Genomic DNA, 23802 nt, shown 5'->3' on the forward strand with positions numbered 1-23802 from the left:
CTTGCTGGGTAATTTCTTCAGCCGAACATCAGGATGGCCACCACACTTTGTTGTGACGTGCCGTATATACTCAGAAGAGAATCTGGAGTTGACTGGCTGACTTGCTTCCAAGTCTGGTAAGTGAAAAGTACCTCTCCCAAAGTGTCTCCAAATCCAGTTTACCTCTACTCTGTTCAAATTACTAGACCTAAAAGGGCTTTCAATGCATAGTGAGGTTTCACATCTTTTGCAGGGGTTTCACATCTTTTACAATCGCCAAATTAAAAGGTGCATCGTACTGAAGTTACATTAGGTTCAGAGAGAACATGGGTCGACTCTAAGACACTATTTATTCATCTTTAGAAGCACTGAAGTTGAATTATATTTTCATTCAAATTATACTTGAATTTTGATTTATTAAATAGGATACAAAAGGGAATAGCTTCTCTAAGCCAGTAAGCACTTTACAGTAATTTCAGTTCTAATGTGAGCCTCTATGACATGTGCTGCATGCATACATGAAATTAAAGACACCATAATGCAATGGGGCATGATGTAGCAAAATGTAACTAGGACAGCACTGTGTATCGTGGAGGATATGTACGAATTGCACATTATTATTCTGAGGGACAGGTTGATAGTGATTTTCATGTAATCACATTTTAGGTCTCGCGCCTGCGTTGCAGTGCACAGCACTTCACGCGCAGCGAGAGACCTCATTGTAGGGGGTTTGAAAACTGATCTAGGAATCGTACTGGCTTGTGCGTGTGCTTTTCCTTTTGGCCCACGCTATTGGCCTTTGCATGCGTCTTCATCAACGACAGCACCCAATTGGCCAAAGGCGGAAGCATTGCTCCGCCCATAGCCTATTGGTGTTGGTTACCCACACCACTGCCATGTGAAACCACATGTCTCGCTGTGGCACACGCACCACTCGCGGGTTTGTTTGTTTTGGATCCATTTCACAGGGAAAGCAACTAAATGAAAGAAGGAAAGAGGTGGGCTGCACGTTTGTATTACTGCAACCAAATTCTTACACTCATTGCATCTAGTTTGCATATTTTGCTTGATGGGATTCTTTGAATGTATTGAGACTTTTTTTAAGCTTTATTTTAATTTTTTTTCTTTTAATATGAGAAAGACATAGGGAGGAGGCGGGGGGGCTCGCTAGGCACTGGGGACGGCGGGGGAGAGGGAACGGGATGATTTTATGAATGTTCTTCCTCATCACAATGGCACAGCGAGGTGCTACACCCTCCTTCCTGTGTTTTTTCCAAGGAGATAAAATTGGCAGCCAGAGGGCAGGTGTTCAAGTGCAGCTGCCGAGCAGAGCCGGTCTATTGATAGGGATATTATATTTTAAATTATGGTAGAACGACTAACCCGGGAAGATATTGATACCCTGTCAGGAAACATTATCCACGGCAGAGAACAGCTTGGTATGATTGAGGCAGACTTCGGGCAGCTCTCAGCAAGTTTGGAGGCGAAAAACTGCATTTGGAAACTCGGATCTCCTTTCTGTGTCCATTACAGACATATCGGTAGTAAGGCGACCAGTCCACAGATAATGGCCAGTGCGCTGTCCTCAGTTACTACGCATCCTCGGATCTCCCTTCTGTGTCCATTACAGACATATCGGTTGTCTGGCGACCAATCCACAGATAATGGCCAGTGCCCTGTCCTCAGTTACTACGCCTCCCATCCCCATTACTGCATACCAAGATGTCTGAGGCAGTGGAATAGTGCCGAGTGACAGGGAGGGTGAAGGGTAGGGCAGGGGCAGGTGGCAGACAACAGGACTGCATGTCCCATCAGAACTCCCTTGAGATCTCACGACTCTTTACTTCTCTACGCTCCACCCAAAAGCAGACATGCTTAATATTCATATTTCTATGGACTGGCAAGTACAACATGCAGGACTGTGAAAGTACCACACCCATCCACACGCCTCTCCAGTTATGCACAGGGGTGTGGAATTTAATAAAATATCTACTTGTCCATGGGGCAGGCTGCTTCATAAATCTGCTTGTCCTGTAATAAAATCCACTTAACCCTTTGGTGCCATGTAGTGTGGCGACAAATTATGGCAGCAATCTCATTATATAAGAGCTCTGATATAGCCTCTCTGAATATGCCAGGGCTCATACCATAGTAGTGTTTGAATACTTGCAATCCCCTTATGATGCCACGTTTCAGCAGATCTACATGCTGGGGCTGAAGGTAGTGGTATGCAATAGTTACAGGGTTAGAATAACTTGTCTGTTCAAACCTACTAACTTGCATGTTTAAAGGGTTTTCAACAACTCTTCTCTAATCTTTTCCCAGGTTGAGAAATGTTGGAAATCTACTCCTGACAATGGCAGATGTAAACCTTCTTCCAGAGTTGGGAAAAAAAGTGGTTGGAGGGAAAGTGAACTTGCAAAAACTCCTTTTTGCATGAGCAAATCTACACATGCATATTTGGTCATGCTAAAATTTATGTAAATGTATAGGCATTTATATAGCGCACTACTTACCCGTAGGGTCCCAAGGCGCTTCGACCGCTGCGAAACCCTTCCTGGCTTCCCTGAGAGATGGTCCCTTAATGGGTATCTCCAGGGTGAGACCAGGCATCCCCGGCGGTCTGGTGGGGCCGTTAGTGAAGATGAGGCAAGCTAATGCCCAGAGTTGCCGAGTGTGATCGCTGATCAAAGTGGGCACCGAGGCGAGAGAATTATCGAGTCCGCTGACCCTGGTCCAGAAACCTGCCGCGCCGGGAATCGAACCCTGGTCCCGGGCCGTCCTCTGCTCTCGGGTCTGCCGCCTCTAACCAGTGAGCCACACTACTCCACTGCAGTTCACAAATATTTTCTAGGAGTAATATTTCTTGCCCTACTTCTGTCAATTTTTGGAAGTTCACGAAAGCTGTATAGCTGCACTTAATGCAAGGTCATACACCATGGGTGCACTTTTGAAACGTGATAATTGGGCACTTAATTTGGTCTGCTGTTGACCATGACCTTTGGCATTTATTCAAATTCTCTCTCTCTCTGCATCGGCGGCTTCACTGTGAGTGACAGCATTCTGCTCTTTCACAAGGAGCATATCGTTACACAAAGTAGTTTTGTTCAATGCCAGTAAAAACTGTGGCAGTGTGTGCTTTTTGAGACCAAAAACAATTTTTGCTTTTGCCAATGTTTGTTATAATGGTGAGGGCCTGGCAGCTCTCACACCAATAAGGTTTTACAAAAACCATGCCAAAACAATTCACACATTGACGAAACTAAAAAGCTGACCACCACTTTCAGACCTACTGGCTTTGCCAATGCTTGTTTATATTGGTTTCCTACAATCTTATTGAAACTGGTTACATTGATTTTCCATTATTAACATTTTTGGGAAATACTAGCATGCATCAACATATGTTACTAAATGATGCTGCAAAGAAATGGCACCTGACATTTTACAGTAATTTAGCAAAATGTTTTTTTCCCCGTTTTCATTTTCTTATGAACATTTTATTTTAAAAACAAAGAATCATCCTCTTGCTTTCAAGCTTCTGCAAATATTTGTATCAAATTAGAGAGCATTCTGGGAGCATTATACATAGCCTCATACTGCTAAACTTTGTAAACGTGTAAAAATGTTTATACTGGAACCAATCAGTAGTGCAGTCAGAGCTTACAACAATTACTTCGAGCACTCACTATAATAAAAAGGCGTTCAATTAATGAACCATAAATACAAGTATGAACAGCATTAATGTATGAACAAAAATATTACCTTAACTGCGGCCAGTGCCCTTCCTGGATCCATAATGTGGTACAGCAAACCGGCCGCCAAAGGGTTTGTGTTGCAGGGGTTGGGCCTACATGTCCCAAGGACAAAATACACATGAAAACTTGTTGCCCTTGACCCCAACCAATATGTCCTGGGCATCGGGCTATAGGAATTTCACATCCCTGTATGCATCAGAGCACCCACCTGCCTACTCCACAATCGAATTGTACACCAGCCTGGTGATCTTTTAAAGTGTTAGTGTGCAAACATCCACCTCAAATTAGGCCAATCGAGTGGGCAAGTCTGGCTTCCTTCAGAGGATTTCATCTCCACCAATAACATATCCCCCCTAAAATGAGGCCACGGTGTGCATTTATTGCACTATTAGTGTAAATATTAGGGCCCATATTTATCATAGTGTTGATTTGCCCTTGCGCCCTTGGTGGCCCAAGGGCGACGCAACACTAAAGTCAAGTTTATCAAGTCACACTACATGACTTGATAAATCTGGAGTAACACAGCGCAGCACAAATCGCTGCATTGCGTTACTCTGCCCCAGGGAGGCCTTCCATGGGTGGAGTGTGGGAGTTTGCACACATCCACCCATGGATTTTGGTGCATTCCTTTGGTGCATTCCCAGATTTGCCATTAGTGGTAGACCTATATATCTCACCTATATTTTTAATTTTGTCCAGTTACTTTTTTATTAAACATTGTATAAAAGCATTAACCAGGACAATTTTAACACTCACACTCTTTTTTGTTCGCACCCCACACTTCACTACCTGCTCCACTGCAAACGCAGGTGTTGAAGCACACCCAAGTGACGCTAGGCCACTTGGGTGGGCCCCGATGATGAAGCAAGTCACCACTAGGTGGTGAGTGAGGGGTTTACTAACAAAGGAACAATGTTTCCTTGGTTTGGACAAAAGCCTTCAGTTACCCTCATCGGGTAGTACTCCTCCATTTGTTCTTTTGAACCTTGACCAGGGAATCAGGAGTATTCCCCGTCCGACGACCACGGACGCAACTCCTTACTCTCCTCTTTGTTTCCAATACTTTCAAATATTGCCAATAAGAATTTAACATTTATTGACTTCATTCTAAAAGGCATACAAATTAACATGATCCTGCAATGTTACCATTTTTCGAGTAAAGGAATTGTTTAAATCCATCCCTATGCCCTTTCATTAGATACAAAGTAATGTGTATACATTTTATCAACATGAAGCAATAACTATATAATTAAACTACATGCATTTGAAAAAGCGTAGGATCATTTTTAAATCATACTTTCTAAAAAAAATAAAAAAGTCATACCAGGATCCATAGCTGGAGGATCAGGAACCCAACTTGGAGGAGCAATAGGAGGAGAGACAGGATCTTGGTGATCGTTAGAAGAAGCTCCAGTTTCATGTCTACCCAAACCAGCAGCTCGCAGAGATCGCCTCATCATTTCACGGAGCCGTAAGCTAAGAAAGAATCAAATTTAATTTTCTTTACATAACACTATGCCAGAAGTGCAAATGTATCATTTTAAATGTAGAAAGTGAAACAATACCAAAAGGTGTTGTAATAAGGAATGAGATTTGAAACTTGCCAAAGAAACTTATTTGATGGAAATGTTGGAAAGATAAGGTACAGAAAAGACTTCTAAAAACATTGAGCCAAAGTGAGAAACCAGCAAAACATGCAATACACAAGAGCCTCTTCAAACGCAAATCAAAAACTGTAGGATTAAAAAGTAACAAATGAAAATCATAGAAATTTAGAAAATAAAAATCATATGCAGAAATAACCTGAAGGACACAAACATCCAGTCAGTGCTTTATTGAAATGTACATAAAAGATTTCATTTGTCATGTCTCAAGAATGCAAACGGCGTCAGCATTCAAAATGTCTATAATCTAGGAGGTGAATCTAGAACAGACTCAAGCTGCAAAACAATTAAAGGTAAGCAACCTGTTACTTTTGCAGTGTGAAACTCTTTAAAATTCAGATGCAGTTACCAAGAGCATCCTTGTCTCAGACTCGGTTCTGTTTTTTGGCTATATTTGAGCTGCACAAAATAAAATATATAGATAATGTATAGGAGTCTTTCCCTCTGTTGAGGAGGATGTGGAGGTTCTGCAGAGAAAAAAATCTATTACTGTCAGACCTGCCTGTATTTTCTTCTTGAATAGTATATTCACAGAATGTTTTCCGAAGGCATGAATAGATACTTCATGTTGTTGCTGCACACATCATTGATAGACTTTATCCAAGAAAACTAGTCTGTACCCCTATTTTCTTGTGCACTGTGCTCAAGACTTTTACAAGTATCTTATTAGAATAACAATGAAGAGTATGAACTATCCTTCCTACTGCTTTAGTGATTTGGGCATCTACATAGTGAGGTGATGCGAAGTAAAAAACGGTTTAATCTTTATCTTTTGTCTCCAGAATAGGATGATTACTTCTCCTAAAGTATGAAAAGATTCAGGCTGAATGTTGGATTTGGAAGAAGGGCTGTTTTTGCTGACTTTTCTTTATTTGAAACAGAGAAATTAAATTGGGTGCAATTTTGGGACAAATCTCATTACTACCTTATCTCTACATATGGATAGTTAGTGTTATTGAACTGTAAAGATTTCATGCTCACCAACTCTTCTTAAATATGTTATTGCTAAGAAAAAACAATATGAGTATTAAACTCTTCAAGGTTGAAATATGTACTGGTTCACAGAATTCTCTCATTGAAGGCAACATTTTGGTGCTGGAATGATATGGTACAGGTATAACCTTTTTTCTACCTCCATAATCTCATAACAAACTAGTTACTTAACGGTAGGAGTAGTTTTACAGCATAAATAATTTTCTGTATTCACATGCTGTGTATTATTCTATCATCTAGTGGCTGAGTCAGGAATTTCTAATATGTAATAGTCTTTCTGATTTTTCCTTTGTTGCTGGTCGTCAACAGTTCCTATCATTTGGAGCTTTTTCTATCCTCTTCTGACGTCCTACGCAGAAGTCTCACCCTTGGTCGCCATCTTCAGTCTTTTTTTTTTAGCTTTCTGTTAGTGTTCTGTATGAACACTAACAGTCTGTTTACTTGTGTCGCCTTATTTACTGGGGATGTGGGTGGGTCGCCTGTGTATTCATAAAATTTGTCAAGCTGCAAAACTACTCCTACCGATAAGTAATCATTTCATTTTGCAGTAGGAATCTTTTATGGATTCATAGGTTGTGGTTTTATTCATTGTGGTGGTTGGGTTGAAGAGGAGGTTAAGCTTGTAAACAGATGTTTCAGAACCTTTTGCCCACCTGTGCTTCTCGGTTTACTTGAACATCAATGCAACAGTTTACAGTGAATGTGTGTGCTGAGCAGCTGATGACCATGTGGCCACCTTGCAAATCACGTTCAGAGGTGCGTTAGCTAGAAAGACGACTGTTGCTCCTTTCTTTCTTGTAGTCTGTGCTCAAGGCTTTCCTCCTAGTTCAATGCCAGCTTTCTTGTGACATATTTCAATGGTCTGTGTTATCCATCTTGTGAGGGCACTCTATGTAACTGGTTCTCCTGTTTTGTTTGCAAATGATATAAAGAGTTGTTCTCCTTTCCTGATGGTCTTTTTTTTTCTCTGTGTAATACATTATTGCTCTGCCGGCACCCAGAGTATGTAAAGCTTTCTCTGCTCAAATCTTTAGGTTTTGGAAAAACTTGGAATTTGGATTGTTTGATTTCTGTGAAATTGTGATATAGCCTTAGGAAGGAACTGCAGATTAGTTCTTAAGACTACCCTTTTTTTCTGCATTTGTGTGTATGGTTCCTGTGCGGTGAGTGCCTCATTTCCTCTGATAGGTGAAGTCATGGCTGTTAGAAATGCTGCTTTTAGTGTGAAGAATTTTTAATTTGTTTTATAGATTTGTTCTAATTGTTCCTTTATTAACAGTATAAGAACCACATTAAGATTACATGTGAGTGTTGGTGCACTCCTAGGTGGTGTTATACTTTTAAACCCTTCTAGAAATCTTTTGATTACTGGTGTAATGAACAAACTTCTTCCAAAGTAACTCCTTGTGCAGGCTACTAGTGGCTGCTAGATGCACTTTTAGAGCAGCATTATTTAAGCCTTCTTCTAACAGATGTGTAAGGTATCTGATTACCATCATTTCACATGTCCTGTTTTGAAGCAGACTTATTTTGCCACCAATATGTGAATCTTAACCAATCTGAATGATATAATGTTTTGTAGATGTTGCTTTGCTTGGTGGTAGTCAAAGATGACCAAATCTTATGTCTTCAAGAGCCATGCTGCTAGATTCAAAGTGTTTGGTTCTGAATAAAGAACTCTTTCCCTTTCTATAGATAGCAGGTCTGGCAACATTGGCATCTTTTCCACTTCATGTACCATTTCCATTAGGTATGAGCGACAAGTCTGTCATGCCCACTGTAGAGCTAGGAGTAGGAGCATCATTTGTGACTGTTTGCATTTGTTGATTACGCGAGAGCAGTGGTATCAGGGAAATATGTAAGCAAATTTCAAAGACCAATTTATCGATGGCGCATTACCTACAGACCAAGGTATGGCTTTCTGGATGCGAAGAACTGGCATTTTGCATTTTGTGGTGTTGTGAACAAGTTTATTTTTGAACTTCCCCACTTTATGAAAATTCTCTAACATTGTTTGGCTCAGTTCCCACTCATGTAAGAGGGATGCTTGTCGGCTCAGCTTGCCCACTAACACAGTGTCTACTCCTGGTATATGTATCACGATTATTGTTATCGGGCTTTGAATGACCCATCTCCATATCTGCTGTGCCAGGTTTGAGAGGTGAAATTACTTTGTTCTCCCTGGTTTGTTGAGGTAAAACATTGTTTTTGTATTGTCTGTTTGTATTTGTATGGATTTGTTCCACAAGTGCCTCTGAAAGACTCAACGCTACGAACACAGTTTTTAACTCCAGCAGGTTTATATGTTAGACTCATATTCCTCTGACATTTTGTCTCCCCATCCGATATGCGGGGCGCCAGTGGTAATGGCCTGCGCTTGAGCTATAGTCCAAGGGTTTTCCTGCTTTTATATTTGTCTTGTTCCACCATTTTATTTCCTCCTGTATTTTTTTGCATGAAAACCACTAGATCCTCCCTTCTCCAAATGGCTTGTGACCATGGTCTCCGTATAGGTTCCTGGATTGGTCTCATGTGAAGCCTTGCACGTGCTATTAGTGGTATACATGAAGCCATCATTCATAATAATTTCCCCACAGTCCTCACTGTCAGAGACTGACCCTTCTAGTACTGAGAGCTTCTTGCATTATAGCCTGTATTCGTTTTTCACATTGAAAAGCTTTTCCCTGAATAGTATTCATCTTCGCTCCCAAGAAGAGTTTGTTGTTCTGGCATGGGTGTAGTCTTCTCCATATTTATCGTGAATACCAGTTTGTGCAGTTTTGTCATCACTTTTCTTATGCATTTTTTCCACTTTTATGCAGTTTGCTCATACCATCCACTCGGCTAAGTATAGGCAAACATGTATTCCCCTTCTCAGATGCACTGCTACAAACGCCAGGTACTTTGTGAATACTCTTGAAGCCAACTTTATGGCAAAGGGTAGAACTTTGAATTGATAATGTGTCTTCTTATCACAAACCGTAAGAACTTCTCGTGTTTTGGGTTCTTTGGGATGTGTACATAGGCATCCTTTAGGTCTATGCTTGCCATAAAAACCCTGCTGGACCGGAAGAATGACTGCTTGTAGAATTGTCACTTCGAATTTTTGTGTTCTTATAAACTTGCTTAAGAAACAGAGGTCTAGTATCCGCACCAGTGTCTTGTCTAGTTTTGGAACTACGAAGTATGTTTGATAAGATTCCTTGACCCTGGAGTGTGCTTTTCTGCTGCCTGTTTTTCTAGCAGTTCCTTTACTTCCCTTTGAAGATATTTTATCTCTTCCTTTGATTGTATTTTCTGCTTTGGATATGGTGTTGGTGGATGGTTCTCCTACTCTCTGCAGTGTCCATGTTGGATTATATTGAGAACCTATTTGTCCGATGTCACCTTCCTCCACTCCTAGAGGAAGTTTCCTATTCTTTCCCAAACAGGTGGTGTTTGTGGGTGAAATCCAATATTAGTGAGTCACATTGTTGCTGTTGCCACCCCTCTTGATGGCAGGCTTCTTCCTCTTGTTCTACCACGAAAGGAGTGTATTTGTGGTGTTTGGAATTCCCGCGGATGTGATGTTGACTGTGGCTGGCCTGCACTTTGAAAGCATTGATGAGGTGTCCCTGTTTAAACTCCACCGCCTTCGGCAGGTTTTCTAGTCGGGGCGATACCCCTTCTTGGCTGGCCCCTAAACTTTCGGGTCAATTGACTTGGCCTTTTTCATTGTCTTTTTTAATTTGTTGCAGCCTGAAGTCTCCTGCTTTGCAAACAAATGATCACAATAAAATGGGCTTGTTGACTATGTTGGCTTGCTCTTTGTTATTAAAGCCTGATATCCTTAGCGATGCATGGCATCTTAATGTTGTCAATGTCTGTCTTGCTGTTCTATCTGTGGCACCTAATGATGACTTTAGGCATGTGTTGGCAATATCTTTTCTTCAGCAAGGGCTTTTTCTCATTGACTGCCATCTCTTTCCAGTTTTGATGTGCATATCTATTTAGCAACACGTTTAAGTTTGCTGTTGTCCACCGAGTTGCAGCTCCTCTTTCAAATATTCTTCCCACCATTTTTGTCCTCCTGAAATCACTATCTAGAGGAGGTCCAGAGATGGTAGGAAAATTTACTATGTTTCTAGCTGTGGCTACAATGATGTAATCTCCCAAAACATTGCCCCAGATGTATGCTGGGTCTTTAGAGGAGTGCTTGTATTTTTTCTCGACCCTGTGAGTAACTGCCCTGATAGTTGATGGTTCCTTATACGACACTCTGCCCTAATCAATGACGCTTAGGAGCATTGGGAGGAACTAGTTTTTGTTTTCTGATGAAATCCGTGTCTACAGTAAGAAACAGCTCTGAGCATTTTCTTTCTCCATTTATATTCCACATTTCTCAGCTACTTTGTTGACCAGTTGATTCTACATTGTCATTTCATCTGAAAGCGATGGTCTAGAAGGATAGGGGTCGATGGTTTTTACGGGGAATCTGCCTGGAGATCCTGCCACCGATCTTAATCATCAACGTCCTGGTACAGACTGGTTTTTATCATCTTCATAGAAGAGCTCCTGTTTTACTTCCTCCTGGGGCTCAGGTGTTGGGGGACGGGGGGAGGTGGAGAGTTGTTCAAATTCATCTGAATCCTTTTCCTCTCGAGCCTTCCACCGTAGGTTTCAATTGCATCCTGCAAAGAGGCTTCAAATTTCTCTTTCTTTTGTAAGATGGCCGCCATTACTGCTTCAAGTCTTTTCTTGCGCTCTATTTCGGGGGCATGTTCATCAGCATCGAAGGAAGGTGCTGTTCTCCTTTTTGACGTCTTAGATTCAGCTGCTGTTGGTATAGCGGCCTTCTTCATCTCTTTGTCTCAGCTTCAATACTTTTTCGATAATGGGACCAGAGGGGATCTTTGTGCCTTGTCTTCCCTTTGGTCGGTGAGATTTTCGGCGCCCAGGCAGACTCGTGTTTCTGGGAGTCAGTTTCGAACTTGACCACCATTACCTTTTTTGGGGTTACCTTTCTTTGCCTTTCAGCTTATAATGTTCTTTTCTGACATATATGATCTTTTCTATGGAGTCTTCTCCTTCTGCTTAGTCAGCGGCATCATCTTCCTCACTCAACAACCCCAAATCTCTGAGTGAGGCAGTTTCCTTTTGCCCCTTCATAGCATAGTGTACAAGCCTTTGTATTGCGACTTCCGTTTTTTCACCTTAAACACCTCGCAGGATTCTGACTCATGGTCGATTGGCAAGGCAAGGATTGCAGGCCTGATGGCTGTCCCTATGAGCAAACTTATGGTAGCACTGTGGGCAAAAAATAAACTGCCTCTTCTCCATTTCAGGAGAAGCAGGGATCCCCCTGCCGATGCATTTTCCCTAGATGAAAATACTCCACTTACTTGAGTTTTGCTTGGAGTTCTCTGAAATCACTTCCTTCAATATCACGGTTTTCTTCAATTTTCTTTTATGCAAAAAAACCCTTTGCTTCTTCATATTCCTCCTGTAGAATGGAGATCTTCCTGATTCTTCCAGACACATCGGCGATAAAAAAATCTGAAGCTAGCGACCAAGAGTGAGACTTCCGGGGAGTGAGTCGGATGTCTGAAGAGGATGAAAAAAGCACCAAATGATGGGGACCCTCAACTCCAAGCTGTGAGAAGTTGGCCTGGTATATGATGTCCACTATTCTAGTGGGCACCTTGCACCAGTCCAAACAACCCTTATGGTGTTGGTTGTAAAGTCAACGTAATAGACCAGCTATCCTAGTGGTAGCATGGACAAAGCAATCTTAGGATAAAATTTCAGAGAGCATGTGAAGCCAGCTGTTTTACCAATAATAGTCCCTTGAATATCAAACGAAAGGACACCACACAAGGTATATATCAAATATATATGTATTTATTACTAACACAACCCCTCTGCACTCTAGGAGGTCAGAGTTCGAGATACAGCACAAGTTACTCAATAAGCATACTATAAGTTGCACAAATACAATTCTTCCCTAGGGGCCTCACGAACCATATACTAAGTAAGTGTTATAAGAATCACTTCAGGAACGGTGACTAGGCCTAGAGAATCGCTGGGGCTACCCTGAACAACCAAAGGTTAGGAAGTAGAAGTCCCACAGGATGCGTGTGCAGTGTCTAAACACACACGCGAGTTACCACAGAGTTTCAATGGGAACGTAAAAGTTACAAAGTAGTAGATATCGGACACTTCCAGGTGGACTACGGGAAACTCCTGTTAAACTAGGACACTTGGATACTTATTACCCATTGGAGTACCAGAGTACTCTAGTTACCTCACCCAGGGAAGCCGGGTACATAAGTGTCTTTTCGTGACGGGTTTCCTCGATGAATCCTATGGAGAGTTGCAAGAAAGTGTTGCAAGCGACTAGGAGAAAAGTGTCTGGATGGATCCAAGGGTGGATCGGAGCAGTGAAGAACCTGAAAGCAGAGGGGAGAGAGTCTGGGTCACTAGCCAGTGACCAGGAAGGCACCAGGCGATGTTCAATTGCAAACAGGTGAAGAGGTGAAGCTTGGCTCCGCAGCCACGAGGTCCAGGAGGCGTCGACCAGGAGCTGGAGTCGAGCTGTCCCACGATGGATCTAGCTGTTGGCGGTGTCGGTATCCGGATTGGACCCAACAAACCTGGGCAAATGCAATCCACGCGGGATTAGAAGATTGGCTTCTGTTCAGACCAGCATGGTCTGAGGCACTTCTCTTTTGCAGGTATGCAGGAGCAAGCCTGGAGCAACCAGGCAAGCGGTGTTTCAAAAGGATGTCTTCAGATGGGCCACTAGCCAACGGGCTAGCAACCGCGAAGACGCGTTGAGCTGAAATGCAGGCGCAGGCCCCACGCGGCACTCATGGAGTGTGGAGGCCTGTGCTTCGGTGCAAATGCTGATCAGGGCTGGGGCTTCTCAAACCCCAATGCACAACTTCGAGGGTGCCTCAGAAGCTGCACAGGTAGCAAAAAGCAGGTACTGCAGGGTGTCCGGTCCCACGTCTCCGGTGTCCGCCACGGGTCTCAGCTTTGCTGTGGATCGGAGTCAGAGAAGTCTGGAAGTCCAGAGGCTGCGTCGCTAAGTCTTCGGGTTCCAGCGGGAGCGTCGACAAAGCAAACCAGCAAGTTACTGGTGGTGCCTGTTTGCACAGGGTGGTCACTCCTTGACCAAAAGGGAGATGTCTTCAGTCTTCCAGTCGAAATGGAACGTCGAAGGTCCAAGAGTTCGTTTCAGAGTTTCTTTCCAGGATAATCTAATGTCTCTAGACAGAGCTCCTAACTTTATACTAATCTAAGGGGCTGGATTACCTGCTAGGTCCCTCCTATGGGTGGAACCTGAGAAGGGGGTGGTTACACCCCTTTCTCTTTGTCCAGTTTCGTGCCAGAGCTGGGGCTGGAGTGCCCCAGCAACTGGTTTGAACCGGGCTATGCATGGAGCACATTGTGTGCCCCAGGCAGTGTCTGGAAAAGCATCTTTCCATTGAATCCACCCTGCCCCAATCCACCAGGTGCAAAAACCACAGTTGATTGACGAAAAGCAGAACAATGTCATACATTCACCCCAGTACAGAGATCTGGGCCTAAATCCATCGTTTTTGTGCACTCCACACCACCCCACTTCAGACATGGCCATATGCAAATCAGTCTGACCGTGTGCCTCATGGGAACAGTCCAGCCCGAACTGCCAAGCCATGCCTTCCCTGGACAGTAAACAAGCTTCCGAGGACCGGTTTCTGGCATTCCAGCCGTCTTCAGCCCGGCTTGCTTGAATCCAGTGGTGTGGAGAGCATGGGACTCACGTCTGAGCATACCCGTCCCACTCAGGGTGACAAATGTAAAAACCACAGTTGGACAGAATGCAGAACAGTGTCATACATTCACCCCAGTACAGTGATCCCCGTCCATCACCACCCCCTTTTGCACCGCTTTTGGCTGCCAAAAGTGTGGCAGGGTATGCTCAGACGTGAGTCCCTTGCTCGCTTTGCCACTGGATTCAAGCAAGCCGGGCTGAAGACGTGGACCGGGTGAGGCTGAGGCCTGTTGTGCGGCAGAGTAATACGGGAAAGCACGTTCCTGCATGTGCCACTACTGTTGCGGAGTGCTTCCTGGCGGGGCTCCATAGTGCTGTTGGCGGCCAGTGACCTGGGACATTCAGGATATTGACTACACGACAGACCGGTACAGAGAGCGGCTGTGCGGCCCTCCCCCTTCTATGTTGCTGCCCGGATCGCGATACGGCGATAGAGTGGCTGTCCGGCGACCTGCCACCCGCCATTGTTTTGCGCTGGAATCCTGCAAAGAAGCGGCCCGCTGACATAGCTGCTTCCATAATCCAGTAACTTTCCGAGAGGAAGGCCTATCTCTTGTTGAGCACCCTAGCCCCAGGAGAGTGGCTCGGCCACTGATACCGCAGTTGTGGAGAGTGCTCCATCCTTTAATTCTTCAGGGGTAATACCGCTCAGTGGCCTATGGCGGTTTCAAGGACATTGTTGAATGTGGCCTATCTAGCGCTGGGTGACTAACGTGGAAGTGCAGTCACAGTATCGGCCTAAGGTGCTGACATTTGGGAGCGACTTGTCCCCTTGCATTACTCGCAGTAAGTGCATCACCTGGACAGTCTAAGACTGAACTCCGCTAGTGGCCATACACTGAAGCGGGCAGCGTAGAGCTGCGGATGCCAGGCGGCGTGGATTACTCTATTGCCACAGGCGGGAACCACACTGCACTCTTATAACTAAGACCACCTGCACGGTGGGGCGCTCCATCTGCGAAGGAATACACACCGCGCAGTGCCACAGCACTATCTGTAACGTGTGAACTTTCTCAGCATGATACACTGAGCGGCAAACATAGTCCAAGTATTGGCCTCACGTGCTATCACAAAAGCAGCCCCAAGTGGGAGGTTGCATCATGTGCCAGACTGACAAGCAACAGGCGAACTTGAACTTTGAAACCCAGAGGCTTAAGAAATCCTAGGTTCCGGCTACATCAGACACTGAACCAGAGTTGGAGGCAGGCGCCAGCAACAAACTGGAGCGCATGATGCTAACAATGTAGCAGGGTATGCAGAACATTGACGCTAAGATCGACCACCTCAACTTGCGAATGGACGGTATGTCAGCGAAGCTTGATCAGCATGGATCGCAGATAACCGACGCGGAGCAGCGTATCTCGACTGAGGACCAAGTGAAGGTCATTAGTACCTCATGCTCCAATATCGAATATGCTACTTACCAGTATGCATCTGTTCTCGGCATGTAGGGCTGCTGACATTCATATCTGTGCATAGATCGCCGCCTAGTGTTGGGTCCGGATGATTGCACATTGTTGTCCTCGAAGAGTCTTCGAAGTATCACGAGATAGGTGGCTCCTCCCCTGGACTACAGTGCGCATAGCAGTCCCTCCATTAGCGGCGGCCGCCCGTGCCAGCTGCAGCAGTTTGAAAAAGTGTTTTTAGAACAGCCTGCCCTACAGCTTCCTGCTGTTTGGAGTGCACATCTACGCAGTAGTGTTTTGTAAATGTGTGTGTGGTAGACCATGTGGCTGCTCTACATATGTCTTCTAAAGGAATATTTCCAAGGAAAGCCATGGAGGCCCCCAACTTTCGCGTGGAGTGGGCTCTTGGGGGAACCGTTAATGTGCGCTTAGCCTTTTGATAGCAGATCTGAAAGCACTTAACGATCCACCTGGCTATACCTGCTTTGGAAATGGGGTTGCCTTTGTGTTGTGGCAAAAAGGCAACAAACAGTTGTTTTGTTTTCCTAAAATCTTTTGTGTTATCTATGTAGTACATTAGAGCTCTTTTGACGTCTAGTGGGTGGAGCATTCTCTCTGCCACAGACTCAGGATTCTGGAAGAACACTGGCAGTTCTATAGTCTGATTGATATGGAACTGTGAAACCACTTTAGGCAGAAACTTCGGGTTAGTGCGGAGCACCACCCTGTTGGAGTGAATCTGTATGAATGGCTCCTGGATAGTTGGTGCCTGGAGTTCACTAACTCGTCGTAGCGATGTGATTGCTATTAGGCAAGCCACTTTCCACGTCAAGAATTGAATCTCGCATGAGTAGAGGCTCAAAAGGTGGACCCATCAGCCTGGTGAGGACCACATATAGGTTGCATACAGGGGCTGGTGGGTGTCTGGGAGGAATAACTTGTTTGAGTCCCTTCAGAAAGGCTTTGAAGGCAGGCCCTCTGAAAAGTGAGAGATGCTGCCTGTTTTGGAGATAAGCTGCTATTGCGGACAAATGTATACGAATGGAAGCATAGGCCAGATTGCATTTGTATAGATGTAACAGATAACAAATGATGTGAGTAGATGCATCTAGCGGATTGATGTTGTGGTCGGCACAATAAATGACAAACTGCTTCCATTTTGCCGCATAACATGCTCTAGTGGTGGGCTTTCTTGCCTCCCTTATGCAGGAGGCAAGTTGAGGTAGCCAAATTCTAAGACCTCAGGAGCCAGATCGCCAGGTTGAGCTGTGGGTCAAAAGCCTGGGTTTGAGGTGCAGACTTTGATGCAGTATCACGGAGAGTTCTAGAAACGTGGTGTACCATGGTTGGCGTGCCCACGTTGGAGCAACCAGGATGAGAGTCATCGAGTGTTGCTTCAGCCTGCGTGCCACCAGCGGTATTAGAGGTGCTGGGGGAAAAGAGTACGCAAATATGCCTGACCAGTTCATCCATATCGCATTTCCCTGCGACTGTGGGTGTGGGAACCTGGCGCAAAGCTTCAGCATTTTGCGTTTTCCTTTGTGGCGAACAGGTCTATCTCTGGATGACCCCCACTGCTGGAAGTACGGTCGGAGTACTGATGGATGTATCTCCCACTCGTGCATCTGATGGCTGTACCTGCTGAGCAGATCCGCCATCTGATTGTCCTTGCCCGGGAGGTGTTCCGCCATGAGAAGATGTTCCTCTGAATGGCCCACTTCCACATGCTCTGAGCCAGGTGAGACAACTTTGTAGAGTGTGTACCTCCCTGCTTTTGTATGTAGTACATGGCCGTCATGTTGTCCGTCCACATCAACACAAGCTTGTTGCACAAATGTACCTTGAATGCTTTCATCGCCATGAAGATAGCCGTCAGTTCCAGAAGGTTGATGTGCATCTTCTTCTGCTGTACTGTCCATAGTCCCTACACCGTGTAGTGGAGTACATGAGCTCCCCATCCCTGGAGAGATGCGTCCATCGTCAGTATAATCTGTGGCACAGGCTCCTGGAACAGTCGGCCCCTGCAAAGGTTCTGTGGATTCCACCAATGCAGAGAGTTGTATGCGCGACCGGTCACCAACACTAGGTCTTTGAACTGTCCGTGAGCCTGATTCCACTGACGTGCTAAGCACTCCTGAAGCGGACGCATGTGTAGTCTCGCGTGTGGGACTATGAAGATGCAGGAGGCCATCATGCCTATCAACTGCATGAACACCCGTGCTGGAAGCGAGTGTTGTGGTTTGAATTTTTGTATCAGCAATTGCATGCTGTTGATCCTCACTGAATTTGGCTGTGCTGTGGCTGCTAGAGTATCTATTGTTGCGCCCAGATACAGCCGTACGTGGGCGGGCTGCAGGTGGGACTTTGGATAATTCAGTGAGAACCCCAGATCGTGAAGAAGGTGAATGGTGTGGGACATGTGGGCGGCACATTGCTGGGCCGACTTCACCTGAACAAGCCAGTCGTCCAGATAAGGGTAGACGTGAACATTTTGTCTCCGTAGGTGTGCAGCCATTGGTAAACACCCTGGGCGCTGTCGTCACTCCGAAAGGGAGGACCTTGAACTGATAATGCTGATCCTGAATGGTGAGCCTGAGGTATTTTCTGTGTGACGGGTGTAGCGGTATATGGAAATATGCATCCTTCAGATCTAATGTTGCGAGGAAATCTTCCTGACCGAGTAACGGTAGAACCTGCTGTAATGTGAGCATGTGAAAGTGTTCTGAGAGAATGTACTGGTTTAGGGGCCTGAGGTCCAGTATGGGTCTGAGGGACCCGTCCTTTTTTGGGATCAAGAAGTACAGCGAGTACACCCCTGTCCCTCTTTCTTCCACAGGCACGGGCTCTATGGCTCCTTTTTGCAGCATGCCGTCTACCTCTGCAATAATTGCAAATGCTCTGTGGACATAGGACGGTGTCTTGGGGAATGTTGGGTGGAGTGGATGTTAACTCCAGACAATAACCGTACTGGATAAGCTACATCACCCACCTGTCTGTAGTGATGGATTTCCAGACCGGCAGGAACTGTTGAAGTCTTCCCGCGACCGGTATGGTATGGTCGGGAGAAGTGACAAGACGTCACTGTTTGTTAGTGGCGGAGGATCGGGAGCTGTTGTTTCCACGACCTCTGCCCTTGGTGCTGTTTCCACGATAGCCACCCCTACTCTGTTTGGTGTAGGTGGTCTGCGTGCCTCCTTTACTGTATTGTGTCTGCTGGGACAGCTGGCCTCTGGAAGCTCCTCTATTGTTGGAGCGACGAAAGGAACTACCCCTGAACTGCTGCGACTGTGGAGCCCTTAAAAACTTTGCAGTCTCAGTGTCCTTTTTGATTTTTTCCAAGGTGGTGTCCACCTCTGGGCCAAATAAGTGATCAGGGTTAACAGGCTGATTCAGTATGGTGGTTTGTATCTCTGGCTTGAAACCCGAGATTCTCAGCCAGGGATGTCGCCGTAACATCACACTTGTATTAATTGCCCTGGCTGCGGTGTCTGCTGCGTCCAGCGCACACTTAATAGATGCGTTTGATATAAGTTTCCCTTCTTGTATAAGCATCTCTGCTGCCTCCTTATACTCATCTCAAGTGTTGTAACAGGGTTTCAAGTGCATCGTAATGAGCCCTGTCATACCTGACTAAGAGTGCCTGTGTGTGGGAGATGCGCCAGATATTGGCCGCTTGAGCTGCCACCCTTTACCTGATGCTTCTAGCACTTTAAATTCTTTGTCAGGGGAAGGAGCATCACCCGTTGTTTGCGAGTTCGCCCTCTTCCGGGCATTGGAAACAACCAGAGAGTCCAACGGCAACTGCCCCTTGATATACGTAGGGTCCCCAGGTGCCGGTTTGTATTTTTTTTCAATTCTGGGGTTTATCACCCTTGCGGTCTCCTTAAAAATGTCTCCATCATGTTTTAGGACACCCTTTAGCATTGGTAGAGTTTTGACAGTTCTCTCTGAGGTTGAGAAGGTGTCAAACAAAAAATCCTCTTCAATAGGGTCAGCATGGAGCTGGACATCATGATTTTTTGCTGCCCTCTCAATAAGTGCATTAAACGCAGCCGTGTCTTCAGTAGGCGAGGTTTTAATAGCATAGACATGTGTCTGGGGCAGTTTGTGGATCTCCTGGGTCAGCAGCGTCTGTCCAGGGTTTAGTGTGATCTTCAGGATCAGTGTCTACAGGATAACTCTACTCCTCATTGTCAGCATCCCCTGCCTCCACATCCGAGTATGTGGGTGCGATAGGAGCAGTGTCTTGTCCATGTGGTGTTATAGGTTCAAAGAGAAGAGGTGACCTAGCAGAATCCCTCTTCTTCTTTAATAGAATTTTATATAACTCCATAGGCTGTTCAGGGGCGATCTTTCGCTTGAAAATATAAAGTCTGCCCGTCTCGGCGTCGATGAATTGCCTCGACTGATCTTCAGGCGGAGGCTGTCAATGCTTGGTGGCCACCTCCGCAGTTGTAGGTTTTGGCCCCATGGAACCCTTCTTGGTCGCTTCGACGGCCGTCCTAGGGGCGAAGGCCTTAGGTACCACTTTCGGCGGCAGTGTGAACTGGATGGGTGCCGACGACTTTGTAGGTTTACTGACCGGCTTCGAGGGTAAAGTAGCCTTTGGTCCGACAGTAGTAGCCTTCTCTTTAATGAGTTTCAGCGAGTCCGACACCTTCTTCGAAAAGCAGGCGGTTGGCTGTGTTGACTCGACGGGTTCCTTCGAGCCACCGCCAGGTGTGGACTCTAATTCCGTACTGCTTTTAGCCTTGTCGGGTCGACGCTTAGGATCGAGAACTTTCTGAGTTCAGAGTCCCTTGTCTGTGTCGACGGCCTTCGGCGCCGACTTCTTCGGGTCGACGTCCTTGACCAGTTTTTTCTGTGCCCCGTCTTCGGGTCGACACCCTTTAGCGACCTCACCGGGTCGATAACACTTCTGTTTTGTCGGTGCCGATGGTTCAGAGGTCTTTGAACCGACCAAAGTATTACGCACTTTTGGTTTCGATTTAGTGTCCAGTGCTTTCGGTTGTGTAGACACCGATGCTTTCGGTTTCGATCGGTCAACCGATGGCTCGTTAGACATGTCCGTAGCCGGGCCTTGAGGCGAGACTGTAGAACCAAGTGTACGATCTTGGGTAAGGCCATGTGGCGATCCCTTGACCTGAGCCTTATCGAGTGTTTTGGTTGCGGCCCCCGTACCAACGGTTGGGCCTAACTCCTCACTCGAGCTATCTTCCACGGCCCCAAAGGCCTCATCGTCGTCTCCTACCTAGTCGACGACGTCTTCAGTATCGACCATTTCTACATCTGCATCGTAACTGGAGTCGATCTCCGATGCAGGATCAGACAGGTTCTCTTGAACTTCCTGCTCAACTCCCTCATCTTCCTTGGCATCGAAGATGTTCACCGGGTCAGGTGCCGTCTGCTGGGCTTCCTTCCGCGCTGCGCGTCGAAGGCGAATCGTCTTCTTGGAGCGGAACCGAGAACAAGCCATACAGCTGGCTTCATCGTGATCCGGAGACAGGCACTTGTTGCACACCGGGCAGACGTCGATGTGAGGATACTTGGAGTTGCAAACGGGACATCTCTTGAACGGGCTCCGTTCCATGATGGATCGTCGATAAGGCCTCTGGCGTCGACCGGGCCTTCAGTGCCGAAAAGCCACGCGGCTCCTCTTGATGTCCGGCTCGGGGACAGAGCTGGAACAAGTACTGGGCACCGATCGCAAAGACAATACCGACGATAACTAAAGGCCTTTTGGCCAAAAAGAAAGTTTTTTATAGATTGCGAACTTGAGTTAACAAATATACATCCGAACCCAATGGCGGAAAAAAACAATCCGAGGATGGAGTGGATGCCCATGCGCACTGTAGTCCAGGGGAGGAGCCACCTATCTCGTGATACTTCGAAGGCTCTTCCAGGACAACAATGTGCAATCATCCGGACCCAACACTAGGCGGCGATCTATGCACAGATATGAATTCAGCAGCCCACATGCCTTGAACGGAAAAGCTCCAGGTGGTGATCAAGGCGCGGAACGAGGACATTGAAGCCGTTCTCGCAGGAACAACCAAGCATTACGGGGATCCCAGAATCAACCAACATGGACCCCTTGGAATCATACATTGAGACCTTGCTCAAAGATATGATGGGAGAGGATAATTTCTCAAATGTACTAATTGTGGAGAGAGCCCATCGCTCGTTGGCGCCCAAACACGTGCGGGGGCTCCTCCGCCCCCCATCATAGCTAGGATCTTGAATCATCGAGACCGAGACGCTGGACAGTGCCTGGCCAGGGATAAAGGGATTACCAACTAACAGGGGATGAAAGTGGAATTATTCCCTGACTTCACGGTGGCTACTCAAGATCCAATATACTAGGTTATTCCCTGCGCGGTTGCCCATACAGCACGCAGGTAAAGCCTGAATCTTCACGTCGCCTAAAGAAGCCCTCCAATATGTGCACCAGAATGAACGGCAGGAAGCGACACCAACAACGGGAGCCGATGCGAAGGACTGAGCACGTGAGATTATTACTGTGTGGCACATTACGGTAGAATGCAGGTTGCTGATGTACAGAGACTTATCACTAATGTAGAGTTGTCTGTCTATGGGGTTCTAGTTACTATGCCATGATAGCTACATCCTAATGTACAATGTAATTTTTACTATACATAGACTACGAGATCTGAGGGGCTGCTAGCTCTTACTGGAAGTGTGTACACATTGATGGATGTTGTCTACGTTTATATCTGGACTTTCTTAATATTTATAGACCTGTGGGTGCGAGGTTTATGAATACCACCCTCGACCCCCCTGATACCACGCAGATGGCAACCGGCTACTGGTGACCCACTGATAGGGAATACCCCACCACAGTTTACTGATAAACTAGGACTCCCGGGGAGATGGGCGTCCAGAATTACGACATGCGGTTGCATGAATTTTGTTTTGTTCTTTGGGGAGGGATTCACAGCATGGTTCTGTTGCTGGAGTGGGAGGGATGGGCTGTTGGGAAACAATTTTTTTAATACTGCTTGGGACACGCCACATCGACAGATATGGGGGCATTGTGTGACACGCTCAGTGAGACAGCATTTTGTCACACTGTACTCCACAGGGAATGGCAGATGCAAAATCTAACAGGATTTCGTGGTCAACCTGGAATGACCGAGGCCTCAATAACCCAAAAAAAGTTAGACAGGTAATATCCTACCTAGACCGTCATAACGTCCAAATCGCTCTCTTACAAGAAACCCATCTTACTAAACACACGATCTCGACGGTGGCATCTAGTTGGGCAGGGGTACGGCTGGCTGCTTCCTACTCCTCTTATTCGAGGGGTGTCATGATATTAAATATAAAAAGGTCTCCCATTTGATCCCATATATGTAGAACAGGACGTGTTGGGTGTTCTATATTGGTGCAGACAATTATGTTCCAATGGTTGTGGGGGTTTACCCAAATTACCCTCCTATGCCTGGGTAACGAGCAGTACAACAGTAAATTAAAAAATGGCAAGGAGGATAAAATATATATAAGAACTCTTCAATAGGGGACTATGTATTCCTCTGTAATCAGTTCATTGTCCTGTCATTCATTTAATTTAAACAAGAAACAATCACATACCAAAAAGCACAGGATTACATAATTTAATTAATGTAATCAGAAATCACTTCATCATTATTTTTAATAAAACACTATGTATATATACATACACCCACCCATACAACAATTATATTCAAATTACACAGAAGACATACAACAATCCTATACAAATCACAAAATATAAAACAATTCATGAGTTCCTTTCCGGCCAATTCATCAAAAAGAAAGTGTCCATCTATTCCATACAGGGAATACACTGCGAGGTAGTCTGGTCAACACAATCGGTTCTATTTTCTCCAGAAGCTAAATCTCACGATTGCGCAAAAAATATATTTCCAGACTTAATCAAATATCACCAGACTCCTCTGATTACGACAAGAGGAGGGACTGTTATCTGCAAGATGGCGGACCCTGAAGAGGGGGTTTCACCTCGCCTCCCCCACCTGAGGGGTGGAGTTGGCAGAGGTGGGCACACCTTCTGGGCTGGATAGTTTCTCCCGCCTGTCTTCCCGCCGAAAAGGAGGGGAGACAGAATGGGGGCCTACTCCTGATAGCAGGAGAGGCTGGGGGTCGCATTACAAAGGCTGCAAGGCCCTTGAAGCTCCCCTACCACAGAG

The 23802-nt window shown here is 45.7% G+C and overlaps 1 protein-coding gene across 18 annotated transcripts in view; it reads right to left on the reverse strand.

The window, feature by feature from the left end:
- UBR5 (ubiquitin protein ligase E3 component n-recognin 5) overlaps positions 1-23802 on the reverse strand; it is a 2064863-nt gene that overhangs the window by 1234494 nt on the left and 806567 nt on the right. For all 18 annotated transcript variants that reach the window (XM_086966085.1, XM_086966077.1, XM_086966080.1 and 15 more), the window contains one exon: positions 5059-5210. In XM_086966085.1, the coding sequence (XP_086822211.1) occupies positions 5059-5210 (152 nt within the window). The remainder of the gene's footprint in view (positions 1-5058; positions 5211-23802) is intronic.

The sequence above is a fragment of the Lissotriton vulgaris genome, chromosome 4_1 (genome assembly GCF_964263255.1).
Source record: "Lissotriton vulgaris chromosome 4_1, aLisVul1.2, whole genome shotgun sequence".
NCBI classification, from domain to species: Eukaryota; Metazoa; Chordata; class Amphibia; order Caudata; family Salamandridae; genus Lissotriton; species Lissotriton vulgaris.